This window comes from Bicyclus anynana, chromosome 5, assembly GCF_947172395.1.
Source record: "Bicyclus anynana chromosome 5, ilBicAnyn1.1, whole genome shotgun sequence".
NCBI lineage: Eukaryota > Metazoa > Arthropoda > Insecta > Lepidoptera > Nymphalidae > Bicyclus > Bicyclus anynana.
Genome location: NC_069087.1, coordinates 18,537,136 through 18,564,380, shown reverse-complemented (window position 1 = coordinate 18,564,380; position 27,245 = coordinate 18,537,136). Strand labels below are relative to the sequence as shown.

Below are 27,245 nucleotides of genomic sequence, written 5' to 3'. Positions count from 1 at the left end.
GTTATTGAAGGAATCATAGAAAGAGAATCGAATACACGATGGAATAGCTCGACTAAATGCAGACAGTCAAAAATGTTCCTGAAGTCATTCGACAAGAAGAAAACAACACAACTACTGTTACAAAGCAGACCCAACATAGCACTGGTAGCAGGCATGACAACTGGACATTGTCTGCTCAATAGACACTTGAAGATAATGAAAATCGTAGAAGATTCATCATGTCCAGGTTGTGATGAGGAGGAGACCAGCTATCACTTTATAGCTGAGTGTCCCATGTTCGCGCTGGTAAGATGGGAGTTACTAGGTAAGGATACATTAAATGAAGTAGACCTGACAGATCTCAGTATAGGGGATATTGTTAGGTTCACGAAGGCTACAGGAAGATTTGAGGGGGGAACACTGTCGAGACACCAGTGAACCTGTGTCCTTTTACCACGGGAATTGGGTGGAATGGTCCATAATTAGGACTGATCACCCGTCTGGCCTCGTCAGACGTCCCCTCTATAAGTATATATAAGGTTAAGCCCTAAAAAAGGATTTATGAATTCGCGGTCGAAATCTAGAGCTAATCTAATCAAGTTGATAAAAAATAAACAAAAAAGTAAAAGTAAAACCACAATGATTTGCTTATCAGCCAAATCTCAGCACTAATAAACACCTTTAAATAAAACATTAAAATAAGAAAGTGTTTTGATAACGATCACGGAAAATATAAAAGTTGTACGCAATCTCACGCGATCTTGAAGTTATCTCGGCTTGAGATTTTGTAGCAATCGTAGCAATGCCGTTGCGTTGTTTACGAAACAATGACAACGTAGAGTCAAGTGGAGGTCATGTTTACGATCACGACGCAGAGATGTGTGTGGACTGTTCAGTTACCGAGATTATGGTGATTATACGTTTGTGACTACTCTTATAATGTAAACAACCCTAACATTTATTTAACATATTGTAAGGTCTTTAGTATAGTCTCAATCTCAGCTGTACGGTTATGGGGTCGTCTTAAACCCCCAGGGTTCTTGAGTTTGTTCCTCATATGCTGGTCTTATTGTCGACCGTCGCGGTCGTACCCACAGTTGACAGCAGACTATGAATAACTAAATGCAATAAAGCTAAGTCCTGCTTAGCTATAATGCATATTTGGTATTGGAGGAATAAATTAATTGACACCTCGAATTATAAAATGTGATAGAAGAGATGGATACAAATATTGAAAGAATTTCATGGATTTTTTTCTGAAAATCTACCAAGAACGTTTGATTATGGTAATCCTATCCTACTAATATTATAAACGCGAAAGTTTGTATAGATGTATGTTTCTTTGGACGTTTGTTACTCTTTAACGCCGCTACTACTGAAGCGATTAGGGCTAAAATTAGGGATTTGTGACTAAAACTCCTCGCGGGCGAAGCCGCGAGCGTCCGCTAGCAGTTCATAAAAATAAGTAAGTACACGAGATAAGTATTTGCTATATTCGAGCAAGTTTAATAAGAGCACATACTCGTATACTATGTATCTCTATCTCCCATAGTTCGATACAATAAAGTGTCCTTCCAGATGATTTCGCGGTTCAGTGACTGAGTGTCGGACTGGTTTAGGAACAGGTCGGGCAGGACGCTAAATATGGCACCACTCGCCACCCTCGCCGGCTGTAGCTCAACTCGAGAGTGAGCAAATACCTACTTCATCTGTGGGAAAGGTATCTGTAAACATCGCATGAAATAAACGTTTTGAGAATTCGGTTACCAAACAATCGACCTCGATATTACGAGACAAACCAAAAAAAATGTTTTTTTTTTCAATTTTAACCAACGCTTATGTTGAAGTACAAGAAACTAATAAGGAAGAAACTCGTAGGTAAGTAGATACCTAAGAGAACCTATAAGGGTTTTAATACAGAAGCAGATTCGCTGGCATCCTATACCTAATGTTAAATCAAGCCAAGCGATTTAGCGTTCGCGTACGATGTTGTGTAGAAACCAAAAAGGGTGTGAATTTTCATCCTCCTCCTAACAAGTTAGTCCACTAGCACCTTAGATTGCATCATCACTTGTCATCAGGTGAGATTGTAGTCAAGGGCCAACTTGTAAAGAATAATAAAAAACTTTGCAAAGTAGACGTATATTTTGGATACTGCACAATTATTTGGCTCACGTACATGTCTCTGAATTTGTTGATCCAAATACTGATTAAGACATCAGAAAGTTTTTATTGCAGACTAGCGGACGCCCGCGACTTCGTCCACGTAAAATTTTTCATCAATCCGGCGGTTTCAACTATGGTTTTTTTTCGAGATAAAAGTAGCCAATATGTTGCTCAATATCTATCTAAATCTGCCAATGAAACTCCTGTTATAATTGGTTCAGTCGTTAAAGATTATCCCCGACTAACAGACAGACAAAAATTTTAAAACGCTTGATTGTTTTATAATACTTAACTTGAGAAAACTTAATTTTGAATTCACAGAGAGACACTTTAATTTTATTTATATACATATTGAGACATCATTATTTCTAGATGATTTTACAGTACAGTAGCAATGCTTCAGACTGGTTTATAAAACCTGTTGGCGAAGTTACCCGGCGCCACCCTCGCCATACAACCATATAAGAATAATGGTGAAAAAACAAGAAAGTAAGAATTTATTGCATTACCACGGAACATGGAAAAACTGACTGACCTATTAAACACTAGAATTTATTCTGAAGTATGGGAAAAATATCTTGACCATGTGAAGAACATGTTAACCTTTTAAATAATTTGTCCACATGTTTTCTTTGCTGTGGGAACATTATGATCTGAATATACAGGTGCTGTAAGAATGTTGAACATATAAATAAAAAATATGGCCTATAAATTTTATGAGTTACCATAGGTTTCCCGTAGGTCATAAAATAAGTGAAATGAGTACAAGTTATGAAAAAATATTATCTAAATAACATTACATTACCAATAGGCATTTTCTAGGTAAGCTAATTCCATCATAATGTTGCATTATTGCTTACCATCAGTAAGATATATGATTGCTACCAATCTCTAGCATAAAAATAAATAATAAGTAACTACATTTTGGTTTTTATTAATTATGACTAATGACTAACAAATACAAACAGGAAATTAGTGAGGACATGAGAGGACAAAAAAAAACTGACCTTCACAAATGAAGGTCAGTTTTTTTTTATTGTAATATTGAAATGAAAAATGATTTGTTTCTCTTGCCCTTAGGTATTATTTTTTCTAAAGAACATTTACTATAACTTTAAAGATGATCTATTAATGATAAATATTCATCACATTTCCCTCAAAATAAGCAAGTAACCGTGTTAGCAATAATTTGAGATCGAACCCAAAACTTTGGGATCTGGGTCCTTTAGTCATGAAACTACTCCTATCACAGCTTCAATGGAACAAATTTTAATTGTATTTTATTTTCTGTCCACCATAGATGAGGCTATGTGATTTATTTATTAATATTAATAGTAAATACTTAAATAATATTTAAAAATTGTTGTTGTCTGAGTAAGTATTAATATCTTCTCTAAAATAAAGTACCTACCTTCAAGAAATATCAACTCAACCCTTGTAAATTATATTTAACTTAATTTTGAATGCATCAAAATATATATCTTGATAAATTTAAAATTCATTGATGAAGATCAAACTGTCGAAGAATGTGGCGGTACCTACCTAAACATATATAAATAGGTATATTTCAGAACTTATTGACAAATAGTATTAAATGAAATATGCAGACCAAAGATGCATCCATCGGAAACACTGGATCGTAAACAAATTTACGAGCGCCAATAAAATGCACTGCAATGCAGTCAATATTAAGGAAATAATTTATTAATATACCCGCAAAATATAATAGTATTTTGTGAAATACACTTACCTTTAAAGACATTTTTGCTTCAACCAATAAACTGCTAATGGAATTCAGGAATTAACAGTCATCGTTCAACGAATTAAATAGTTTTATTATTGAAAAATAATTGTTTATTTACATACACAACACTAAAAGACACACAACCATAAGATTACGTAATTTTATGTTTTGAGAATTACTTCATTCCGATCTTGTAATAAATTATTGTCGAGACGATCGAACTCCGAGGTCCCCAGTTATTTATTTTGCTGTAAATACGAGCGCACAGCGCAAGTCGCACGATTTTTTTCCCTCGATTCACTTTACGCGCCCACCGCACCTATCGCGTTTGACGTTAGTTAAAACAGTGTTGCTAGCTGCAAATCTGCAATACAAAACCAGTGTTGCTGTTCTAAATTTCTATTTAAGATCTAAACTTCCTCATAGTAGTTATTGATATATAAACTAAAAGTTTATTTTGCACCTTATACCATAATCAAACCATGATTATATTCATTAATAATATAATAATTATTCATTAACAGATTTCAATCAAAGCTCGTAACGCCATCTACGTGTGTAATAAAATACTTGTGAAGTTTCCATATCTATGAACAGATGGCGTACGCAGACTTAAATTTAAACCAAATGATTACATGTAATAGGACTTTTTCCTACTATAAATTTTATATCTCTTGAATCAGGTATTGATCCTTTATTCGAAGGGAAACGTGTAAGCTAATAAATTCAGCTCACGAGATAACTTTATCCTAGTAAAACAGATAAGTAAGTATTACGAATGTAAATATCTTTAATAACAATGAAAATATCATAGTCAATAATTACTGTTTATTTTGAATTTAATCCAAAGATTAATCCCATAACTCAGGTCTACGGTCTACCATACATATAAGTAAAGTAACGGCCATTTATTCAGCAAAAGACGTGTATTTTAACACTCAGGGGAATTAAAACTCTGGTATGTCCGTTGACCTAAAACTTTGAATTTTGCCAAGTAACATCGAGATAGACCTCAAGTACAAGAATTTTTTTAAATCTAGGTACTTATACAATAATTTCGAATTAAATTTTAAAAGACAGGACTAAAATTCGGGATTCCTAAACTATTTATATGATCATAAGTCAATGATAATTTTATGCTATTTAAACATCATTGTCATAAGTAGTATCCTTCGGTGGGAGAGTCCAATTCGCACTTGTCAAGATTTTTTTTTAAATTCAATTGTGTAGGTATAACCAAAGAATACATAATAAGTACATATATTAATGTACAAGGTATAACTCATCAAGAGTTATTATTAGCTATTAGGTATATCTTTAGCCGTCTGTGTGTCTGTCATCAAATGTCGTTTGACGGCTTCAAGCGCGCTCTTCGCGTCGTATGCGTCGCCGTGCGCGGCGAGGTAGTGCGCCCGCAGCTGCGCCGCGCGGTCGGTCCGGTAGCCGCATGCGGTCGGCGCGCGGCAGATGTACAGCGGCAGCCCGGGGTGACGGCCGCTGCGGAGAACGTGCTTGCGAAGGTTCTCCTGGAACAGCAGCATCATCAGCTCAGTCATATGAACGACCAACTATGGGCTACTAAAATATCAATTTATTCAGGAAAAAGAACATAGACAAACAAGTAAATAAATAAATAGGCACTCACCAAACTGCCACACGTGAACTCGCAGTGCGGACAGGCGTACGGCTTGACTCCCTCGTGGCACACCAGGTGTCTCTTCAGATGGCTCGCCTGCTCCGTTTTAAATGAGCACAGCGAACAGTCGTACTGCTTGAGACGGTCTCCGTGTGTGCGACGGTGTCTGTAAACAACTTAGTGTAACCATCATCATTATCAGCCTATTTAAAATCCTATTACAGAGCCAGGCTTAGTTCCTTGTAGGAGATGGGATATGGAGGCACGGGGCTATAGCACAACCAATTATCCCAACTCCCAAATTAACTGAAAATTTCTTATAAGAAAGAAAAGCTTAAATAATTTTTTATAGCTCGACCCAGGACCTCGTGATTCGAAATTACATAGACTAACCGTAACCACTGGACCAACGAACGTCCAACGGGACAGTTAGTCTATTAAGCTCATAAGAATTTTGTGCAGCGCCATCTGTTAATATATTTTAAAACTCTTTGTGATGAACGAAAGTGCGCCATCTAGTGACGTAGGGATGAATTATCATGTGAAGTAAGGCGCTGTAATAGTAGTTGAACGAATCTACGATAGGTGGCTGTTTCAATTCAATTGTTTTTTTAGTACAGATGTTCTAATTTCGGAAGGCGGAGGAAGGCTTCGCAGCACAACATCAACGCATTATGATACGAAGGGAAGCGTGTGACATTTTACTATTAACCAAAAAAACCGTTACTTAGCGATTCACAGACAGAACTTCTATTACTTGTAATGTGTAAACAATCCTAAATTGTAATCTATACTAATATTATAAAGCTGAAGAGTTTGTTTGTTTGATTGAACGCGATAATCTCAGGAACTACTGGTCCGATTTGAAAAATTCTTTCAGTGTTAAATAGCCCATTTATTGAGGAAGGCTATAGGCTATATGATATCCCCGTATTCCCACAGGAACAGGAACCACGCGAGTGAAACCGCGTGGTGTCAGCTAGTAATAATATAACATAACAAAAACATGGTTTGTATCTTGCGTAAGTACGCTCAGTTTTTGCCACACGATCTAGAATATCTTTAACTACACTATTTCTACTACACTATACTTCAGAAAACTAGTGTTTCTGAATTAGGTCATTATGTATAGATTTTGATGTAAATAAATAAGTGATACCTATTGAGTTGTGCGGCAGTGGACGCTATGTAGGAGCACTGGTCGTGAGGACAGCGTCTCTCGTCTACCTCGCACGCCGAGACGTGGCGGGTTAATGCGAACCTGGAATCATTAGAACATAGATTTATAGCACACAGATAGTGTGCAGCCGCAGGAGTTGTAAGCCGTTTTATGTGCCCCGAAATGGGAGCCCTTGACGCATCGCTACGTTACGATTAGGACGCTTGTGTACGTGGCGACGAGGGTAATTAATTAATTTAGCTCTTACGCTCACATTGTCACAGAAGTGGCTTACGTTTGCTTAGCTTAGCTTAGCTCTAAGGTGTAAACATAAAATTAATCTAAGTATTTAAAAATAACTTTGGCTGAGTTTCTTGTGGGCTCTTCTCGGACCTAGGCCCATTTGGAAATGGTAAATATAATTTTAAGTTTTCGACTTTAATTATCACCATTAAATCATAACATAACTTGACGTTTCAAAAGTGCTTGTAAAGTAAGCCTAATTGAAATAAATGAATTTTGTGTTTGAGTTCGACTTTTGAGTTTATCATTGCTTGCCCCCCCCAAAAGAGACCTTTATATCATGGACTGCATAGAAGTTATCCTGTAATCTAAGTTGAAAAAGAAAAAAAATAATAGGTTCAGTACTTTCGGAGATGATTAATTTCCGTCTTTCTCTTATACTTGGAAAGTATGTATTTTAAAATTGCAAAAAATAAATAATACATTTAAGACCCCCATATCAAACTTTCTTATTTGATATGTCATACAATGCCTTTTTGTAAAACTTTTCATTTTGCCCCCAAATGCCCCCAGATGGAAATTTCCAGATTTCGTCTATTCATGTCACATCTTTGCGTTTGGGTCATAGGAATTGATTTGATCGCACACTTCGGTCCAGTAGATTTGGAGTTGAAAAAACTTATGTCGAAATTAGTAGATAGGCACAATTCCATTTAAAAAAAACGTATGTCTACAATTTGATTTCGTAATCTTTTCCTTTTAAAACTTTAATCCTCTCTCTCAATCCATTTCGTCCCACACTGATGTAATCAGACAAGTAAATCTATTAAACAGGTAATAAATAGTCTCGCGCGGTAATTACATAATTTTCCGCGCGGACTCTCCGTCGCCTGTCGAGCTGCGGAATTCTCTCCGACGCGGAATGTGATGGACGGTGGACGGATTCCTTTCACTCTGTAGCCTGTTCTGTTCTACCTAGCACGGAGTCCGTAATTGGTTAATTATATTTAATCCTACTTATACTACTAATATTATAAAGGCAAAAGTTTGTGTGTAAAAGTGTGTAAGTATGTTTGTTCCTCTTTTACGCTGCGGCTACTGAAGCGATTTGGCTGCAATTTGGAATGAAAATAGATTTTACTCTGGATTAACACATAGGCTACTTTTTATCCCGAAAAAATCCATTGTTTCCCGAGATTTGCGAAAACTGATGATTTTGATGATATGAATGTTTGTTACTCTTTCACGCCTCAACTAGTGAACTGAATTAGCTGAAATTTGGTATTAAGATATATATCCCGGAAAAATCCATGGTTCCCGAGGGATTTGTGAAAAACTAAATTCCACGCGGACGAAGTCGCGGGCGTCCGCTAGTTTTTATATAATTATCGTAATGTTTATTTTGCATTAAATCTATGGTTTATTAAAAATTGTTTGATTTCGACGTTGTGTCAAGAAGTTCATTAAAAAGTTACGCTTCTTATTTTGGGGCTTTGTTAAAAAAATTCTTTCGTTTGCCATTACCACACGTTACCCTGAGATAATAAAAAAAAATATTTGGACACACATCACTATCTAGATCCTTCAATCGAGTGTCGAGTCGACAGTACAGTAAAAAACTCAGTTTTCGAAGCAGTAGATACGAGTATCTTGTAAAAGCTTTTTGAAGTGGTTTTCCCAAATCCTTCCAACTTAACGTAGGAAGAATTACTAATACGAGTGCCTTCCGAAGTGTTACTCCGTTCTTGGCAATGGTATTCCATTTATCATCAGGTGAACCATGTGCTTGTGCCGCACTCATTACTAAATGTGATAAAAAAGTATCAGAATCTCGACTTAGTCTGAAAACTTACAATATACATCTGCGGGCGCTCTAACATTCAAAGGAACCTTCTAACATTTACGCGATATAGCCTCTAAGCGTACCTAAACGTAATTCCATGTACCCATTGTCACTTCCCCACACTAGAATGTGCATTAATGCAGCGAAGCGCCATAACGCGAAAGATACGACGCAAGTTGGATCATCAGCGTTTGAGCCCGAAGTGCCAGCAGCGATGCAACTTCTGTAATGGCTTGCGGCTTGATTCATGCGGCTAGCGGCGACTTGCGGCCCGTTATGACCTCAAGTTTAAAGACCTGGCTCTCGTCGGGGTAATCTACGTTTGTAACTTAGGGAGATAGAAGACCATTGTTAAACGAAGACGTAAGTAAATATATATGTATTCTAAAGCCAAATCCGATTCGAAATGTTTAACAGACGCATAATCAAGATTGTGGACAAGTAGACTTACATTAAAAAATGCACGATTTCAACAAAATACTAACATTTTAGAAAATATTAGCAACTGTGCATGCTGCTTTTGATTTTTTATAAAATAAAGGATTTTTCGTTATTATTTTAGTTTCTGTAACGTGCTTGGCCCAAAATGATCGGTCACCTTTGCCGTTGCCTACCACAGACCTGAGCAAATTTTGAATGTATAAAATCCTAAATTGACTCGAACTTTGAATCGAACCGGGAACCTGTTGAGAACTACAGCACTGCCAACTGAAAGATGTGCTTCTAACAACAACCATGACCTTTACAATGAAACATTGCTTGGAAGCAAAATAAACATGTAGCACATCCTCAAATGAACTATGTCACATAGTCATACTACTACCACAACAAACAGGGACAGGAGTCTCCATGAACAGAAAAGACACAAAACAGGGCAATGATAAACATATAACTGGACCTGGTTTATTAATATTTACACGTCTGATGCAAGTGTTAGATTTTTAATTATTTAAATAATTATAAATACATAAGACAACATATAAAAACTCCTTCTTCCAGATAAATGTTTTAATCTGTACTGTTTATTAATGATTATGGTTTTATTCTGAGGTTGGTAGGGTATTGTGATATATACTCTATGAAAAAGAGGCGAACATGCGATTAAGTGGCGTGGAGTAAATTTAATTAATGTATTATCCATCTACAAAAGTAACGATTTGTTTAAGAATGAGTAATAAGTTATTTGAAATACAGTTTATACATTCCAGCTTGTGTTATTTTATTCCATTGCTTTTATCAGAAGTGAGAGTACCTACGAACACGATGTCATTAACTACATTAAAGTCGATCTACAGAAAGAAAATGTAACGGCATTTAAATGAAGTGTGAATTTGGGAAACAGTGGTTTAAATTACGAGAAATGCGATAAAAATCATACGTGTGTACAACCATTAAGTATGTATACCACTGACGGCTATGGGACCACGCCGCACTGGTCCCGGTAAAAGTATTTATGCGATGTCGGTTGTCGATGCTTACAATATCTAACAAGAATGAAGAAACGTAAACGTAACACACTTATACCATGTTGACGATATTTATGAGCAAAACAGTCAAACAGTCCAACAGCACTCATAAGAGGATATTATTTGAAAAACTGCGAGAGAACAGAGAAGAACGTGTAAATTAATAACAAAATACAAAGATGCATGTGTGGTGTTAGCTGCAGAGTTATATGAGATGGAATCCTGTTGGTTTGACGGATGAGAAATACCAATGATGTCTAAATATATTAAACTAGGTGTCTGGTGAGTTTTATTATTTTGATTAAACAGCCTCATAAATTATTCAGTTGTGACTAATATGAAATAAAATTACAAAGAATAAATAATCACTAGGTGAAACTAAGTATGGTTGATAGGTTGTCAGTTTGTCTGGCTTATTGTCAAAACATTTTTGTTAGATGACTATATCTAGGAAACCAAAATCATTTAAGTGAAAAGTACACACACACACACACACATACACACTGCTCAAGAAATTAACGTATGAAGACAGACCACTCTAGGGTTGTTAGGATGTAGGACACTGGCATAATGTAATATTGAGAAATCTTAATTATAGAACTACATTACATCCGTTGCTGACATGGGACTAAAATGAATTAACTAAAATATTGTTTTTTTTTGTGCCTGTAACTTCAAACTATACATTTGTTATATGTGAGTTTTTATGACTGAATAACATAAAAATTAAAAATATATGAAGTTTTATGTAATGGTTCAAGTATTATTTTAGGCCTTGATGTAGGTACCTGATAACAAGTTTTGAGACAGCTATTACAATATTTTCAGATAGGATTTGCTTAGATATATCATTATGTAGATTACTGTATGTACTTAATATAAATTTTTTTAAATCTTTTGAGAAATTGGATTGATAGATTTCTTGAAAAATAAATTTGTAGTTATGTTTGAAAACCTATTTAACTATTCAAGCGTTGACAACATGCCTTCAGCCTATTTAGTATAGAACAGTTATTAACAATCTGCAGCAACACAGTAAATGATTCTTATCCATGAATATTATTATATTCGGCTTATCTACAAGAGTACTAAGAGATATTATGATATTCATCTTAATGAAATCTTATAATTAATTAAATTGGAGATTTTTTTTTAGGGTGATATTAAAAAGTTACTTGTGTGACAATTGAGTAATAAATAATTAATTATAATAATATCATTGATCACAAATTGTCTTAGAGCCCAGTCTGTATGGACTTCAAGTAAAGAGACACAGATTGCCATAAATAGGTTGTAAAATATTTGTCTAAGACATATTTTGACAGTTTTGTGGGTGGGTGACGTTGGGCTCTCTTTTCATTAATGGTCATGTGCAGATGTATAGATTCTACATACAAGTAAATTAACCATACTATTGCTGTTGTTTTAGATTCAATCAATCAGTTTATTATTTGCAGATACACTAGTGTATTTAATCCATGTCTCATTTGTTTATTTCTAGCATTTTATTAGATTGCAACATTTTGTATAATTATGAAAATTAGTAATTATTATGGGGTTGTGGTTAGAATTATATATTCGGATGGTTACAATGATATGTGCATAAGGTTTTAACTAGGGTATACTAGTACACTAAAGGTAAAAAAAAAATTAGAAAATTCCTTGGCCAACATATTAAGTGGTATAGGTTTTGAATATAGATTTGTATTGGGTCCTTAGGTAGTCAGTACATTTGTGCATCTACAAAGTGCACGCCACCGAGTTGTTGGTACCTGCATGCAACTGATGGGTGGTCTGCATCAAGTATGAATCAATATAGAGACTTAAATCATTACATCAGTAAAATAATTAATGGATATAGCCAAAAAAAAAAAAAAAAGAAATTTAACAGAATAAAAAAAAAAAAGAATATACTAAAATTAATGAATAGGTAAAACCTCTGATAGCAAACTAGAGGTATATAACAAAGGGGGTGGTCTGGTCTAAGACAGGTTTATGCTACTATTATTACAAAAAAGGGGGTAGTCTGAAGATAATTATACAATACATAGTCAAATATCATCTTTTCTTATCTAGTGATAACTACTAGGATTGGATTACATACTAAAATTATTACAATCATAAATCGCAATATTTTCAAGAAGTCTTTATTATCATTAAAAAAAAAGCATTTCTTTAAGAGAAAGAGTCTTTTGTCTGAATTAAAGTAAATTGATAGATTAACACATGTTTAACATTTTATTTCATTTTATGTACCGGGTCTAAGGTTCATTCAATTATAGACTGATTTTCTCTTGGATGCTAGGTATGCTAGTTATGTTAAATTAAATTATTTGTCAAACAAGTATGATATTTATCTGAACGATTAAGTGACTGAGCTATGTGATACTGTGTGAAAATATTTGATTACAGATCCGAGATGCATGGATATTGATTGATGAATATGGGATATATGAGATTCTCATGATAATCATTGGGTTGAACACAGCCCTATTCGACAGTTGACCCAAATCACAAAGATGAGAGAAGTTACACTATGTATTGATAACACACGATTTAAATTTAGTATTTTTATTTATGATATGATGATATTATAATTATGTATTATATTGAGAGTTATTAGTTTTGATATCATATATACATGTATTTTAAATATTTGCTCACATCCATGATGTTATTCATTAATTATGACTTACTGATGACGATTTGTGTTTTGGTAAAATTTTAATATAAGGATAGATGTATTACACAGGCCGACACGATTTTCGTTGTCCAAGATATAATTATTTTTTTTCTACTGATTTTGTAGTGCTGATTACGAAATCAGACCTAATTTTATCATATCACATCAGATTTTTAGTAAAATTAATATATTCGCTAGTTTTGATTTTTCAGTGAAATTTTCGAGTTTTGGCACTCTTTCTTTGAATTAAGCAACCTCTCATGAGAAATTACTTCAGTTATAACAACGACACACCTATTTGTAACGCGTTTCGTGGAAATAAGCTGTTATAGTGCCTTTGTTAAAAAAAAAAATATATATATATTTTAGTTAATGGTTTTTTTTGTTGTTGGAAAACGTCTGATAAACATAACGTCTTCTATAAAGTGTCACAATAGTCCAGATATATTTTGTTACATTTGTTGAAACTTTATGATTCTAAGCAAAAACTGAAAAATTTGTGGAAAATATGTATAATAAATATGTAGCTTATTTTGACTTCAAAATACAAATAAAATCGTGGACTCTGCAGTTTGTACTAATCGTGTTGAACAATTAAGGCAGTGGACACTGGACATACAGCAAAAGACAATCTCTACCTTTTGGTACTACCTATGATATAGTGAAAGCAAGACAATCATACAGATATTGTTATTTTTGCTGTATGTTAGAAGCTTTTAAAGTAAAATTTGTTTTCCTTTTTGTAAAAAAAAATTGATGTGATAGAGTAATTGTGCAGGTATTTTTGTGTTCAAAATACTATAAATTACTGATAATTTTTACTGAAATCAAAACAACGTTCAAAAAGTATTCATTTGTCGGCCGGTGTTATCGATAATATTTTAGATAGTATTATAGTATAGTAGTGTTATGACGACTAATATACCGTTATTTGTTTTGTGAATGATTATGGATATATTTGTTGTATAATAATTTCTCTATTGATTATTACACAGCAAAATAAAATAAATAAATAAATATAAAAAGATTCCAACGAATTGATAAACTCCTTTTTTTGAAGTCGTTTAAAAATGTATGTATATGTATTTATATCTGATTTTATATTTTGATTATCTTCTATCACATGTCATCTGGAAGTCTAACACGATCATGAAGTCCTGTAACTATATTAGTTCTGAACTTGATGGTGAGGGGTTCGGTGCAGATGCAACACATCATCTGGAAGTCTAACACGATCACAAAGTCCTGTAACTTTACTAGTTCTTGACTTGGTGGTGAGGGGTTCGGTGCAGATGTCACACATCATCTGGAAGTCTAACACGATCACAAAGTCCTGTAACTTTACTAGTTCTTGACTTGGTGGTGAGGGGTTCGGTGCAGATGTCACACATCATCTGGAAGTCTAACACGATCACAAAGTCCTGTAATTTTACTAGTTCTGGACTTGGTGGTGAGGGGTTCGGTGCAGATGTCACACATCATCTGGAAGTCTAACACGATCACAAAGTCCTGTAACTTTACTAGTTCTGGACTGGGTGGTGAGGGGTTCGGTGCAGATGCCATTAATCGATGATGACGAATTTGACAAATATAAATAATGTTTTGAAATGATGAAAATAGATAAGTTGATTGACAAAGCTTCACATGAACATTATGTTTATTTATAATATGTATCACTCTTATTCTTATTTAACATTTTTATGATAAAAGTATATAGAAGAAATCAAGAATTTCATTATAGTTTCATTGGATTCTTTTAAATAACTTATGGGATGCTGTGTGATAATTAATTATAAAATTTTATTGTTAACATTGTTCTATTTATAGTTGATATTATAGTAATGTCATAATTTCATGATATTCTTGTGTTGTTTGGGGACAAACTTTTAGTAAGGATGGCCGAATATTAGAAGATAAAGACATTACATTTGTAAATATTACATATCGTCTATGTACTTAATGCTTTAAATTAATCTACTACTCTGTCTAAGTTAATTACAATATTTAATAAGTCTCTGTCTAGAGTAAAGCTCCCTCTTGTCATCTGGAAGCTCAGACAAATATTAGAAGATAAAGACATTACATTTGTAAATATTACATATCGTCTATGTACTTAATGCTTTAAATTAATCTACTACTCTGTCTAAGTTAATTACAATATTTAATAAGTTTCTGTCTAGAGTAAAGCTCCCTCTTGGAAGCTCAGACAAATATTAGAAGATAAAGACATTACATTTGTAAATATTACATATCGTCTATGTACTTAATGCTTTAAATTAATCTACTACTCTGTCTAAGTTAATTACAATATTTAATAAGTCTCTGTCTAGAGTAAAGCTCCCTCTTGTCATCTGGAAGCTCAGACATACATAAGACCTACCTCGCTAGATGTTGTTTTTCGTCAAAGTACATGATTTACTTGTATGATCTAATGCGATTATAAGAACTGTCTCTGTAGAATCGAGGTTTCATAGTTATAACTTTATATTAACATAACTTTTAGTTTAGTTTAGGAATGACAAAATGACAGACAATTTTGTCATGAATTTGGGTAATTGGACTGAATCTGGAAGTGATTAAAGATTGAATTTATTTCAAATTTGTAAAAACAAGAATTAACATACCAGTTTAACTGAATTTAAGTGTTTGGATTTTTATCAATAGAATCACTATCAAAATCTGTATAGGTCTGTATTCACAATTTGTAAATATTGAATGAGAAATCTGTTAAACTATAATTATATAATTCTTAAAGAATAATTAAATGTATTGTAGGGTGTTTCAACATATTGTTAAATCAAGGTTTAAAATTAGAAAATATCTGTAATGACAAAATTGAATTTTACTACTTGTAAATCAGTGAATTTAGCAAGTAGTAATAATAATAGATTAATTGGGACTCACTTTTGTTATAATTAGAAATTATTGGAGAATTAATGAGTTGTGGTAATAAACATAAATTAAAATTTTAAATACTATGAGACATAGTTCAGTGAATCTTTATAATAATGTAATGTTAGAATTTATTTGTGTTTACAAAGTTTGAGGACAAACTTGTAGTCAGTATGGCCGAATGTTAGATTTTTAATTATTTAAATAATTATAAATACATAAGACAACATATAAAAACTCCTTCTTCCAGATAAATGTTTTAATCTGTACTGTTTATTAATGATTATGGTTTTATTCTGAGGTTGGTAGGGTATTGTGATATATACTCTATGAAAAAGAGGCGAACATGCGATTAAGTGGCGTGGAGTAAATTTAATTAATGTATTATCCATCTACAAAAGTAACGATTTGTTTAAGAATGAGTAATAAGTTATTTGAAATACAGTTTATACATTCCAGCTTGTGTTATTTTATTCCATTGCTTTTACAAGGTATATAAATTAAAAGCTCTGGTTTGTCAAAACAATTAATACTACAAGCTATGATATTGATAGTTTGTTTGTCATCTTTGTTTGGTATACCTACAATGCGTTATCATTATCTATTATCAAGAAAGGATAGGAATGATAAATAGCTTTAAAGTAACAAGAATGGAGTATTTTTACTAGAGTACTATGTAAATTCAATGGGATATTTTTATCACCATCTAACAAATTATTATTATTTTTATAATTTACATGTTTGTTTAAGTTCTGTTTGTGTATGTTGCACCTAGCTAGATCTGTAACTTTGCCTAATCAAAGAGATATTCAAGATAAAACGTTTTAAATCCCTCATTTAAATTTTAGCTATAGAAAGTCGCAGGTAATGCCTAGTTTGAAAATAAGCGATTTGGCAAGCTGAACTACAAATCCTCATTACTTTTTATTTCATGTTACTGCTAAATGTAAAAATTTGGAAATCCTTATATGACCAGAAATGTATCGACTTGTTTTGATTGCTTTGCCTTTGACTATATTTTTTGAATCCCTAGAGGAACAGCTCACACCTGGCTCCCCTTTGTGACGCTCTTGAGTGTTAGGTTGCCAACTTCCTGATAAAGTTTTAAACATTCTTGAAGATTCTCGCTAAAGGAATTCCATATCATTTATCGTCAAGTTGCTCAAAGTATCGCCAGATTCTTTTCAATATTCCCAATCCTCTAGTTTCAGCACCAACACAATACGCACACAACACGTGCGTACAATAAAATCAAATGTCAAGCGATCCGTTCGGGCGCACTAATATTTTGATCCGCCGCAGCGGCATCCGGAGTGAGTTTGTACGAATTTATGACGCCGAAGCGTTAACCCATCATCGCATCAGCGCTGCGCGAGCACTACAGCGTGGGTATCAAAGAGTCGCGTCAAATTATGAATGCTTCCCGATATTTGTGAAGGAGTTGTGGGACACGTGACACGCTCGCATCCGCCGCGCACCAATTGATGTCGACATCGGCCCGCGGTGATGCGTTCCGTTTATTTTTGTTTACCGCCCGCCGTCCACAAAAGAGCTTGTTTATTGCAAACGTATTACAAATGTCACATCGCACATATACCACTGTGACAAATGTGTCACATAATCGCGTAAATATGCGAGGAGAGTCATAATGTTAAAATATAATGTCTTTACTTGGATTATTAATTGGGTTGTCTTTACCAATTATTATTTTGATATCATTTGATATATTTAAACAAAAATAAGGCAAACTACATTTAATATAGACTAGCGGACGCCCGCGACTTCGTCCTCGTGAAACCCTACCTTACCGCTATTCTAAGTGTCCTGGTTCTAAGCTCCCTTTCCACCAATTTTCAGCCAAACCGGTCCAGCCGTTCTTGAGTTATAAATACTACTAGTGTAACTAACACGACTTTCTTTTATTAACCTAACTATTTATTATAAATCTTACCTGTCTGCGAATTGCTTCTTGCATTTGGTACATTTTAATGCATCTTGAAATATTTTGGTCATGCTGACGTCCAATGGGGTTAACTTCGGAATTCTAGAGTCTATGCCCCCGTGGTCACTTTTCGAATGGTTGGCTAAACTGGACTGGCGGGTGAAGTTCGCGCCACAGATGGTGCATATGAAAGGCCTCTCGAAAGTGTGCTGCCTCAGATGCAATCGGAGAGATGCTTTTTTATAAGTCTTCGGGCAAAGTGGGCAGAGGTACTTATGATTTTTTTTGTTCACCGTCCCGTCACTCTTGGTCTCAGTTAAAGGTTCAGTGTGAAGGACCTCGTGGAAGAAGCATTCGGCTTGAGAATCGGTTGTGAAGATGCATTGGCTGCAGTTCCAGAGAATGGATGCGTTCAAGGTTTCGTCCTTTTGAAATGTGCATGCGTTGGTGCGAATGTGTCGGCTCACTTCTTGGGAAAATATGAATGATTTCCCACATTTTGGACACCTGAAAAATGCAGTTAAGAAAATAATACTATTATAGGCAGTTGTCACACAATACAACACTGACATCTTCTTTTATGGGAAATAGCTGCGTATATCAGCAATTGTTAGAAGGAAATCAACAAATGATACCTGTAGCCTAAAAGAGGCCTTTGTTCACGTTCATCAGCTGATAATGTTGATGATTTTAATGGTCATTAAAGAATCAACCACCATAAAGGAGCAGCTCTTTTTTGGAGGTGTAAATGGAGGAGCCATTTACACTTTTCATCATCATTATTATCAGCCTTTAACGTGGGTTTTTTTCAAGTCAAGAGTGAATGAGCACATTGTAGACTATCGCGCATCACAACCAAGCGCATCTCGCGCATCTATTTTACGAACTCTATATAAAGACCAAATTCTATCAACAAATTGATCAAATTATACTTACTTCTTTTTAATATTTGGATGAACTTGTTGTATGTGATCTTTAAGATCTATTATGTTCTTCAAGATAACCTTTTCGACGCAATAAGGGCATTTCTTACTTAAATCCTTAGTCTTGACTCCTCTTTTACTCAGATTTTCCTTCCTACGCACCCTGTGCTCAGATGTTTGTCGATGACGCTTGGCTTCTTCTGAAGTTGTAAAAGTTTTTGAACAGACGAGACAAAAGAACGCCTTCTGCTTGTGTCTAGACTTTAGATGTGCTGCTAGGGTTACTGACGACTTAAACTTTTGTTTGCAATGTTGACACTTTTGTAGTTCTTGATAACTATCAGTAGCTGTAGTAGCCAGCTGATGACCGGTTTTTAAGCAATGTTGTTTAATCTCCATGTTATAACGGAACTCCTTCTTACACGTTACGCATCGCAAAACTGTTTTTTTCCTTATAATTATTGGCATGGACCTATTTATCACCGCAACAACTTCGCTGTGCTCTGAACTCGACATGTGATTCAACATTTCTTTTGACGTTTCACAATCATACTTGCAAAAGGAGCACCAGAATCTACCATCCAGCGCAGAAACAGTAAGCTCATGTTCTTCTGAATACCAGTGTTGCATGAAATTGGAGAGCCAGTTCGCATAAAATTTGCACGGGCTGCATTGAAATGGGGCTTGATGTACTATCGCCTCTATGTTGTTAAGAATCAGCTCTCTGTCATCTACGTCGCTTTTGATATCAGTAGCTTTTCTAAAGTGATAATGAGATATCAAATGTTTTCCCATTAAATGGGTTCTAACTCGCGATTTGCACCCAGAACATTGTACGAAATACGATTTTCTCTTCCTCTTTTTTTTCTTCATTTTAATAACATTCTGTTCTGATTTGTGTTTCTTTTTCTGTGATTGCGTATTCGTATTTTCATTAACAAAGACAGTAGGTCGTGTTGTTCGTTTTTCTACGTTTCGTATTGGTTCTAAATGACCTGAAAATTCTAGCTCGTGCTCTGGAAGAACTTTACGCATATGCAAGTTTGACATGAGGTGTTTCTCGTATATGGTCCTAGAACCCAACCTGCGGTTACATGGACCGCACCAGTATTGAACCGATCCCTTCGATTGAATCGTCGTTTGCATGATTTGTGTTTTTTCATTTGCACCCGGCACCCACTTCCCTTTAGTATGACCGGGCGGCGGTGCATCATCATCGTAATCACGGTCTTGATCCTGTTCTTCTCTCATGTCCCAGTCTTCATGTTCTGGAGACGCAGGTCGCCATTTACCGCCTGTGTAATTCGGTGGTGGTTTCCATTTTCCGTGAGTTTCTTCTTCTTCATCGTCTTCAGAATCTTCAGATTCTTCGGACTCTTCGTCACCTTTATAATCATTGAATGTGTTGATATCGTAAGATGTACTTGGGTGGTCCTTTTTAACGGAACCACTTATACTAGCAACAGCATTAATCAGTTTAGTTTGGTTGTCCTCGTTGATCCCTATTTTTAAACTGTGTCCACCGATCCAGTCTTCCCCTCTCAAGTTACTTTCAATAGGGCTCATTCGCGGGATATCTCTAGATGTTGACGCAACTGCGTGTGGGATTTTCTTATCAGCAGTTTTAGTCGTCGGTGTAGGTGGAGTTAGCCGAGACAGTGGAGATCTTTTCACACTACTCTGTAACTCTAATGACTGAAAAAATACATCAGCTCCTAGGCTGTACGTTGGTTCTAAAGGATCAATCGGTGGAAGTTCTGCTTTCTGAGCAAGTTTGCCTTTACCGCAATTCTCTTTCCTGTGCATAACATAGTTCTCGAGGCCGATGATCGTAGCGTTGCATTTGATGCACAGATGACTGTCATCGTCATCGTCATTTAGCATCTGAAAATTGAAGAGCATAATCTAAACTTATTGAAAATGTTCGATTGATTGTTTGTTTGTTTGTTTGCATTTAATATGTACTATGTCAAAGTCAAAGAAAAAATTCATTTATTTCAAATAGGCTTAGTTTACAAGCTCTTTTGAAACGTCAGGTAATAATATTAAACTTAAGATAATGGTGATAATAATTATTCCAAAACTTAAAATTAAAGTTACGAGGGTTCCAGGTTCTGAAACGACTTGACTGATTTGAACAGTTCTTTGACCAATGGAACGACACATTATCAGGAAGTAGCGGAATGTGTTTTTTTTTCTAATACTTTGTAGAAAAAATAACGACAAGTTTACGGATGTTTTTTACTCCATTACGACTAAACCGCTGAACCGATCGGGATGACATTTAGCACAGAGATAGATCATTTATTAATGGTGTTATCGATTACTTTTTATATCAATAGGAAGAATGAGATTTACGCAGGTGAAACCGCAGGACAAACGTGTTATTATACTATATTTTTTGGCAGACATTATTGTCATCATTTTGTTTGAATGGTATATGATTTTGTTATTAATTATGGGCGCCAAGACGTCCAGATTCGGAGCCACATAGGCGAACAATTGACCAAAGAGGCAGTTTTTGGCTCGTACTCGTAATTACCTTGAGTTACCCGCGTTCCACAGCACTTTACTTGCAGGTCAAACAGCGAGCTATGAAGATCTTCGATGGGTGACGGCATCTGAAAGTCAATATGCATAAATCCCGAGATGTACCGACAAGATTGATAGCCCGGGCGGGGCGGGGGGGGGGAAGGGTGGTTGGCGAAGGTGGTGACATCGTCGCGGGGTGGAAATAACTCGTTAATCGCGTGGTGCATAGATATTAAGCGGTGACGTCTCGGAGGTCGTCAGCGAACTGGGGCATTAACTACGCGAATTATTTACCCGACTACTGGAGGGTCATGTTTTAAAGACTGTTTGAGTCTATTTGTGTCCGTTTATCAATGTATCTCCTAAAATTATACGTTCAGAGGTAACCGTGATTCGAATAAACGTGGTTAAGGCAATAAGCAGACGACCAGTGATGACGAAAGAGAAAATAACTATAGGTATTTAAAGAACAAGAGATGAATGGAAATTAAGGAAGAGTTGATTCCGTTACTTGTTTTTGAGTAGGGAGGGCTTTTTAAGAATGCCGTTCTATTCAAGCTTCCATCTACTCTACCACCTACAATGTGTGTGTATTTTCAAGTCAAGATAGAGACAAACGTTTTCCTTTCTGAGGACCACATGATGGGTTTATGCAGATGGAAAAAAGGTGATATAGTAATAAGTAGTATTTTAGTTTATTACAGTAAGTATAGGTATGGCAGGCATTCCGTGATGATCGATACGCGAGTCAGCAGTACGGTCTCATTACGGAGAAACTTTGTTTCGCCATAACCCGCCATTTGCATAAGGCTATCTATCACTCCATTAGCATTAGTTTAAAGAGAACCAACTTAAATAGGAATGTGATTGCGATTCGCGACGTTTACTGGCTTTAATAAATATGGTGGATTGCTGCACCACGAAATCAAACTTTAATGCTGTAGGATTGTTTTATGTTAATAGCGAGTAATGCGGTTAGGAAAGCTGAATAACTAAATTAATTTAGACAAAAATATTCTGAAACTTTGTATTAGTTGAAGTAGGAACAGCTTTTGTAAGCGTACGAAACGCAATATATTCTAGGTGCGAATTTCAATTTTCGTTTTCGTTTATCGAGAAGTTTCTCGCTGGATTTAAAGAAAAACTTCACTTTTATTTGAAGTATAATAGGATATAATAAGATCGTAAATTGTACCTATTTGTATTAATATCGTGTGTATCATCATCATCCTCATTAACAGTAACAGCCTATGGACGTCCACCGCTGGACTTAGGCCTCTTGCATGTACCTACTTTAAAACAAAACGTGCTCGAGCCGCCAGCAACCCGCTGGACCAACCGATCGACCAACACTGCGCTTGAAGTTTCTCTGCGTGATCGAATCAGAAATTAGGAGATCAGCAGAATTAAAATGAAATGACACAGCTCAGCGAGTCCCGAAGCTAAGTATATCAATGGGTGGACATAGTTCAAAGAGCCAGTGGATCTTGGGGTCCCAAAGATGTATATAGCCAATTTAATTTAATAATTTAATACTATAGCCAATTTCTTAGAATATAATATCTCCATTGACGAATTTTATATCTGAATTAATTTGTATACACAATAATCTATGTAATTAGATGATATTTTAGTAGGAAAGTAATTGGTCATATTTAAAAGCGATGTGATTTTGAGGCGAAAGGGACTTTTATTAGAATGTAGGTTACCTTTGTAGCGATGAAGGGCTGAAGGATACGTCCGAGGCGCGAATCAAAGGGTCATTAATAATGTTCCGTTCACCTGTCGCACTACATCGCTACAGCGCTCGGCTAACACTGCGCTACGCCTAGCACGAGTTTTATACTTTACGAAGGGGTAAACCATAAAACTCGTGCTAGGCGTAGAGCATTGTTTACCAAGGGGTAAACTATAAAACTCGTGCTAAGCGTAGAGCATTCGTTTTTTCAGTAAAACTTTTTTTTTCAATAAAACTACTTATATCAAATCAAAACTACTACGAGTTTACTTTTAAAGTTGAATTGCAAAAAAATAATAGATAGTTACCGGAAATTGGTAGTGACGACATTATATTACATTTGCACGAACTACTCTCATATATTTAACTTGTCATTAAATAGAATAGTTTTTATTTAATGACGAGTTGACAAGACTGCGGTGGGTCGTTAATAATTACAGGCAGATAATAATAATAAGTAAACATGTTCTACAGGCTATAATGTCATATAAATCTCCTATTTTTATTATTTTGTCAAAAGTTTCCTTCTAATACGACACGCAAGGAAACTATCAAACTTTTCGAGTGACATAGCTACTCGTATTAGAGGCACTTTCACTACAATCATTCGCGAACTGGATCGGAAATTGATTCATGCACAATCCACATTCCGATGCGTTAATATTCACCATCGTCTCACCGTTCGGTGTAAATGTTTGCGCAACTTTGCGTCTACAGATGCTGATGGTTTTGTTTGTTTGATCTAAAATACTGTACTACTGTACTAAAAGTACCACTGCGATGCTATTTAGCGCATTTGTATTGACTGTTTTAGAGAAACTCTTTATCGCAAAGCTACATGTGGCTTCATTAAATGAAGAATACCCGAGTTCGTTTATAGGTTTGGTGTTGGTCTTCAAAGTGGCTGAATATTACAATTTTGACCAACAAAGTGTTTAACGTTGCGGAGTATTCGTCTAACACCTTAAGATATCCTTCAATTGGTTCTTGAAGTTTTAGTAACAATCCAAACAAAGTGTAGAGCAGACAATCCAGGGGAGGTTTTAGTACATACTTGTTGCTCATATCCTGCCTATAGGCAAAGGCTCTATCTCCGATCCGAACATCCAGGACCTTCGAAAGAACAAATAAGTGATTTGTAACACTTTTTAGGTGCGGTACATAGTATTAGTAGCTTATTTGTACCGCGGAAAAGCATTGTTATGTTACGGCTTCCTAGCCGTATCCTCGTGGATACTGTGAATTTTAAAAAGTCTAGGCTTATCATCTATGTTAATGTATAATGGACATATTTGACGTATTTGCTGACGATATTTGTGTTACAGACGATGATTCTCTACCTAAGATCTGGCGGTCCATCTCCTTACTTCGTCAACAGTACAACGTCATTCATTCATTCCATTACATTACTAATAAGTACCTAGTACACTTTGCTCAGAGACTTCCTTTCTCAGGCAATGAAGAAGTGAAAATAGATATCGCATAGCTTTCCATAGAACAAAATGAGTCACAAATGCCAGTAGTGAAAATCTGACACGCGTCAATCGTGCCCGCGCGGCCTTACACCATTGTGCTGACAAACAGCTGACAAATGACAGCTGACAAATGACGGCTGACAAATGGCCGCGTCGCGTCGGTGGCGTGTCGTTAATGTCATTATTGTCATTACACCGGGTTCGGGGAACTTTTTAAATATTGTTTGACGCCATCTTGCGCCTTGTGCTTGGCTTATTGATTTTTTGTCTCCATTGTCAGATTTTATTGATGGCTTTTTTAAGTAGCCAGTAGGTAAAGGTCGTGACCGAGAATGTACCTTTATTACTTAAAAAAATAAGTGAGATCTAAATAAGAGAGTTTATAACTGTCAAACTTCGAGAGATAGACATTAAAAAGAAAACTAAAATACACACGTTTACTCTAGTTAGATAATGATTACAAAAACAATAGAAATACTTATTTATAGAAAAGTAAAATGATTGCAAATTACAATTTAGTAGGTATACGTAAATCCAATAACCGTTAGTCCAGTGGAAAGCGGATCAGGAGCTGCGGGTGTTCGAGTCCAGTCTGCAAATGTAATTGAGTTTTTCATTCTTTCAAGAGATTTTCAGCATAAAGTTGGTGGTGTTTCACTCCCGTGCTTAGGTCATTATTATTAACATCTAATAATGACCGTTATAGAGTCAAACATGAATACCCTAAGCCGCGCATATAAAAGAAGCATGGTGAGTCTAAGTTCCATATCCCGTCTCCTACAAGGACGGCCTGGCCCTTGAGGGGGCGGTTCAAATAGGCTGATTATGATGATGTTAACTAGTAGCATTGTCTTGCTCCTGCTGGTCACGAGCGCGCGGTGCGATGTTCAAAGCAAATAAAAAGCCAAGCGCGCGCGAAGGTGACGGCGCCGCGATCGATGCCGGCGTCGTTATTAGGGCGACAGCCTTTGACGACGCGGCCGGCGCCCGGTTCGTCACTCAGCGATTTGGACATTTTTAATAAAAAAAAAAACCTTTTTTGACTAATTTTAATGACTAATTACTACATCCTTATTTCTAATGCCTTTATAGCCTAAGCCTGCCTATTTATAGCGGACGGAATGTGGAGAAAGAAAGAAAGAAAATACATTTATTTTTAGTGCACAACAGTGGAGAAGACCACGCTGCTGCAATGCGTGAGGCTTACTGCGAATACAGAAATTTATTATTATTTGTATAATGTACCTACTTCATCATTTATAGTATACCAGCTAATGTACCTAACTATACAATTGCAAATAAATAAATTGAATTGAATTGAATTATTTTAAATCCACTACTTATTTCATTCCACTTGTTAGCCCTTGTGAACTTCAGTATTGTTCTGAATGAACACAAACACGACTTAACAACATGTTTGGGTCATAATTGAATACGAATTTGGAATTTAGGAGAGGAGTCAATGATACTGACTAGGTTCAGGAATGTGTACTCCGAGGCACGAGTAACACAAGCAACTTCCTAACTACGGACAGAGATTTATTACTGAAAATTTCTTGGAAAAAAGGAAAAGCTTAATATTGCAAATTCTAACCCAAGACTAAAACGTGCTTGTGGTTCGTGATTCGAAGCCATTGGATCTACTCACTGGATCTCAAGAAGCTAAACACTGGATCAACAAGGCATTTGTTAAAGTAAAAAAAACTAGTTTTCCAAAACGAAAATTTAGACTTGCCGAACCGGGAATCCCCCGGCCAGTGGAAGGCGTCCACAGTCCGCGGACACGTGACTGACGGACGTCGCGCACACGCGCACATTGTGTACAGACACACACACACACACGCGGCACGGACACATCGGGGCATGTGAGAGAAAATACATCTCAACTCTACTTCATACATACTGATACAAATGCAACTTGTGAAGATCAAGCTTTTAAATAAAGAGCTACTTTTTGGATCATGACAGATATTTTTCTTTCTTTACTAACTAATAGGCCCAGGGTCAAAATTATACTTAATTATTCATGATCAAACATCGGCTCTGAAGTTGTGATTTTTTTGTATTTTATGAACAAAGCAATAAAAAAACCTTATCCAATACCGGCTTTTAAACTATTTAGACCAGAACATGGCAATGCAGATTGGGGACACAAAAAAATAAATACTTATAATAGAATAGATAGCTCTTCCCCGGACGAGCTTAGCCACAAATAGCTCTACTACTAATACTAGTAGGTATACTACTACACAACTATGAACATTGGATAGAAGCAGCCGTTAGTTTGCGGAATTTCATCATTATTTTGCTATCATCCGCGTAAAGGAAAGATTTGCAATTGCACGTTGTAGAGTCAACATCTCATGAGGATGCTCAGGTTTCGGGATGAAACGTACGTAGAGAGTATTTTGTTGGACCTGGGTGACGTTGTCGCGTGGATTCGTCGGCTTTTCGCGGATGATCGCAAAATAAATAAATTATTAATTATTATCTATTTTATATGAACATGTTTGTCCTTAATTGGCGCAGCAAATAGACAATTAAACTTTGTTTATATTTAACAATGATGCTAATTGCAATGAGTTGGAAAAAAAAACTGTTTAATGAATAGCAAACATTTAGCACAAGGTATTTAAGTTTTTAATAAACAATTAGTACTGTAAGTATGAGAGTGCAAGTCACGCCCGGCGCATGAACTAGTACACGGTACATTAATGTACGATTAATACGATTCGACTGTTACAGGCAACTCTTTGTATAAAGCATTTACAGACGGTCCAACTCTTTTTCAACTATAGTCAATCAACATATGGATTCAACAATA

General features: G+C 35.6%; 2 protein-coding genes across 2 annotated transcripts in view; both read right to left on the bottom strand.

Annotated features, from left to right (window-relative positions):
- The window catches only part of LOC112051050 (ankyrin repeat domain-containing protein 29), a 40,077-nt gene extending 35,865 nt beyond the window's left edge, over nucleotides 1-4,212 (bottom strand). The window contains exon 1 of the mRNA XM_024089515.2: nucleotides 3,896-4,212. Within this exon, the coding sequence (XP_023945283.1) occupies nucleotides 3,896-3,907 (12 nt within the window). The 5' untranslated portion in view covers nucleotides 3,908-4,212. The remainder of the gene's footprint in view (nucleotides 1-3,895) is intronic.
- Nucleotides 3,960-27,245, bottom strand: part of LOC112051037 (zinc finger protein 567) — a 47,014-nt gene continuing 23,728 nt past the window's right edge. Inside the window, exons 2-7 of the mRNA XM_024089504.2 lie at nucleotides 21,219-21,297; nucleotides 18,690-20,560; nucleotides 17,763-18,260; nucleotides 6,685-6,786; nucleotides 5,535-5,691; nucleotides 3,960-5,415 (exon numbers count right to left, since the gene is read on the bottom strand). Of these exons, the coding sequence (XP_023945272.1) occupies nucleotides 5,188-5,415; nucleotides 5,535-5,691; nucleotides 6,685-6,786; nucleotides 17,763-18,260; nucleotides 18,690-20,560 (2,856 nt within the window). The 5' untranslated portion in view covers nucleotides 21,219-21,297 and the 3' untranslated portion in view covers nucleotides 3,960-5,187. The remainder of the gene's footprint in view (nucleotides 5,416-5,534; nucleotides 5,692-6,684; nucleotides 6,787-17,762; nucleotides 18,261-18,689; nucleotides 20,561-21,218; nucleotides 21,298-27,245) is intronic.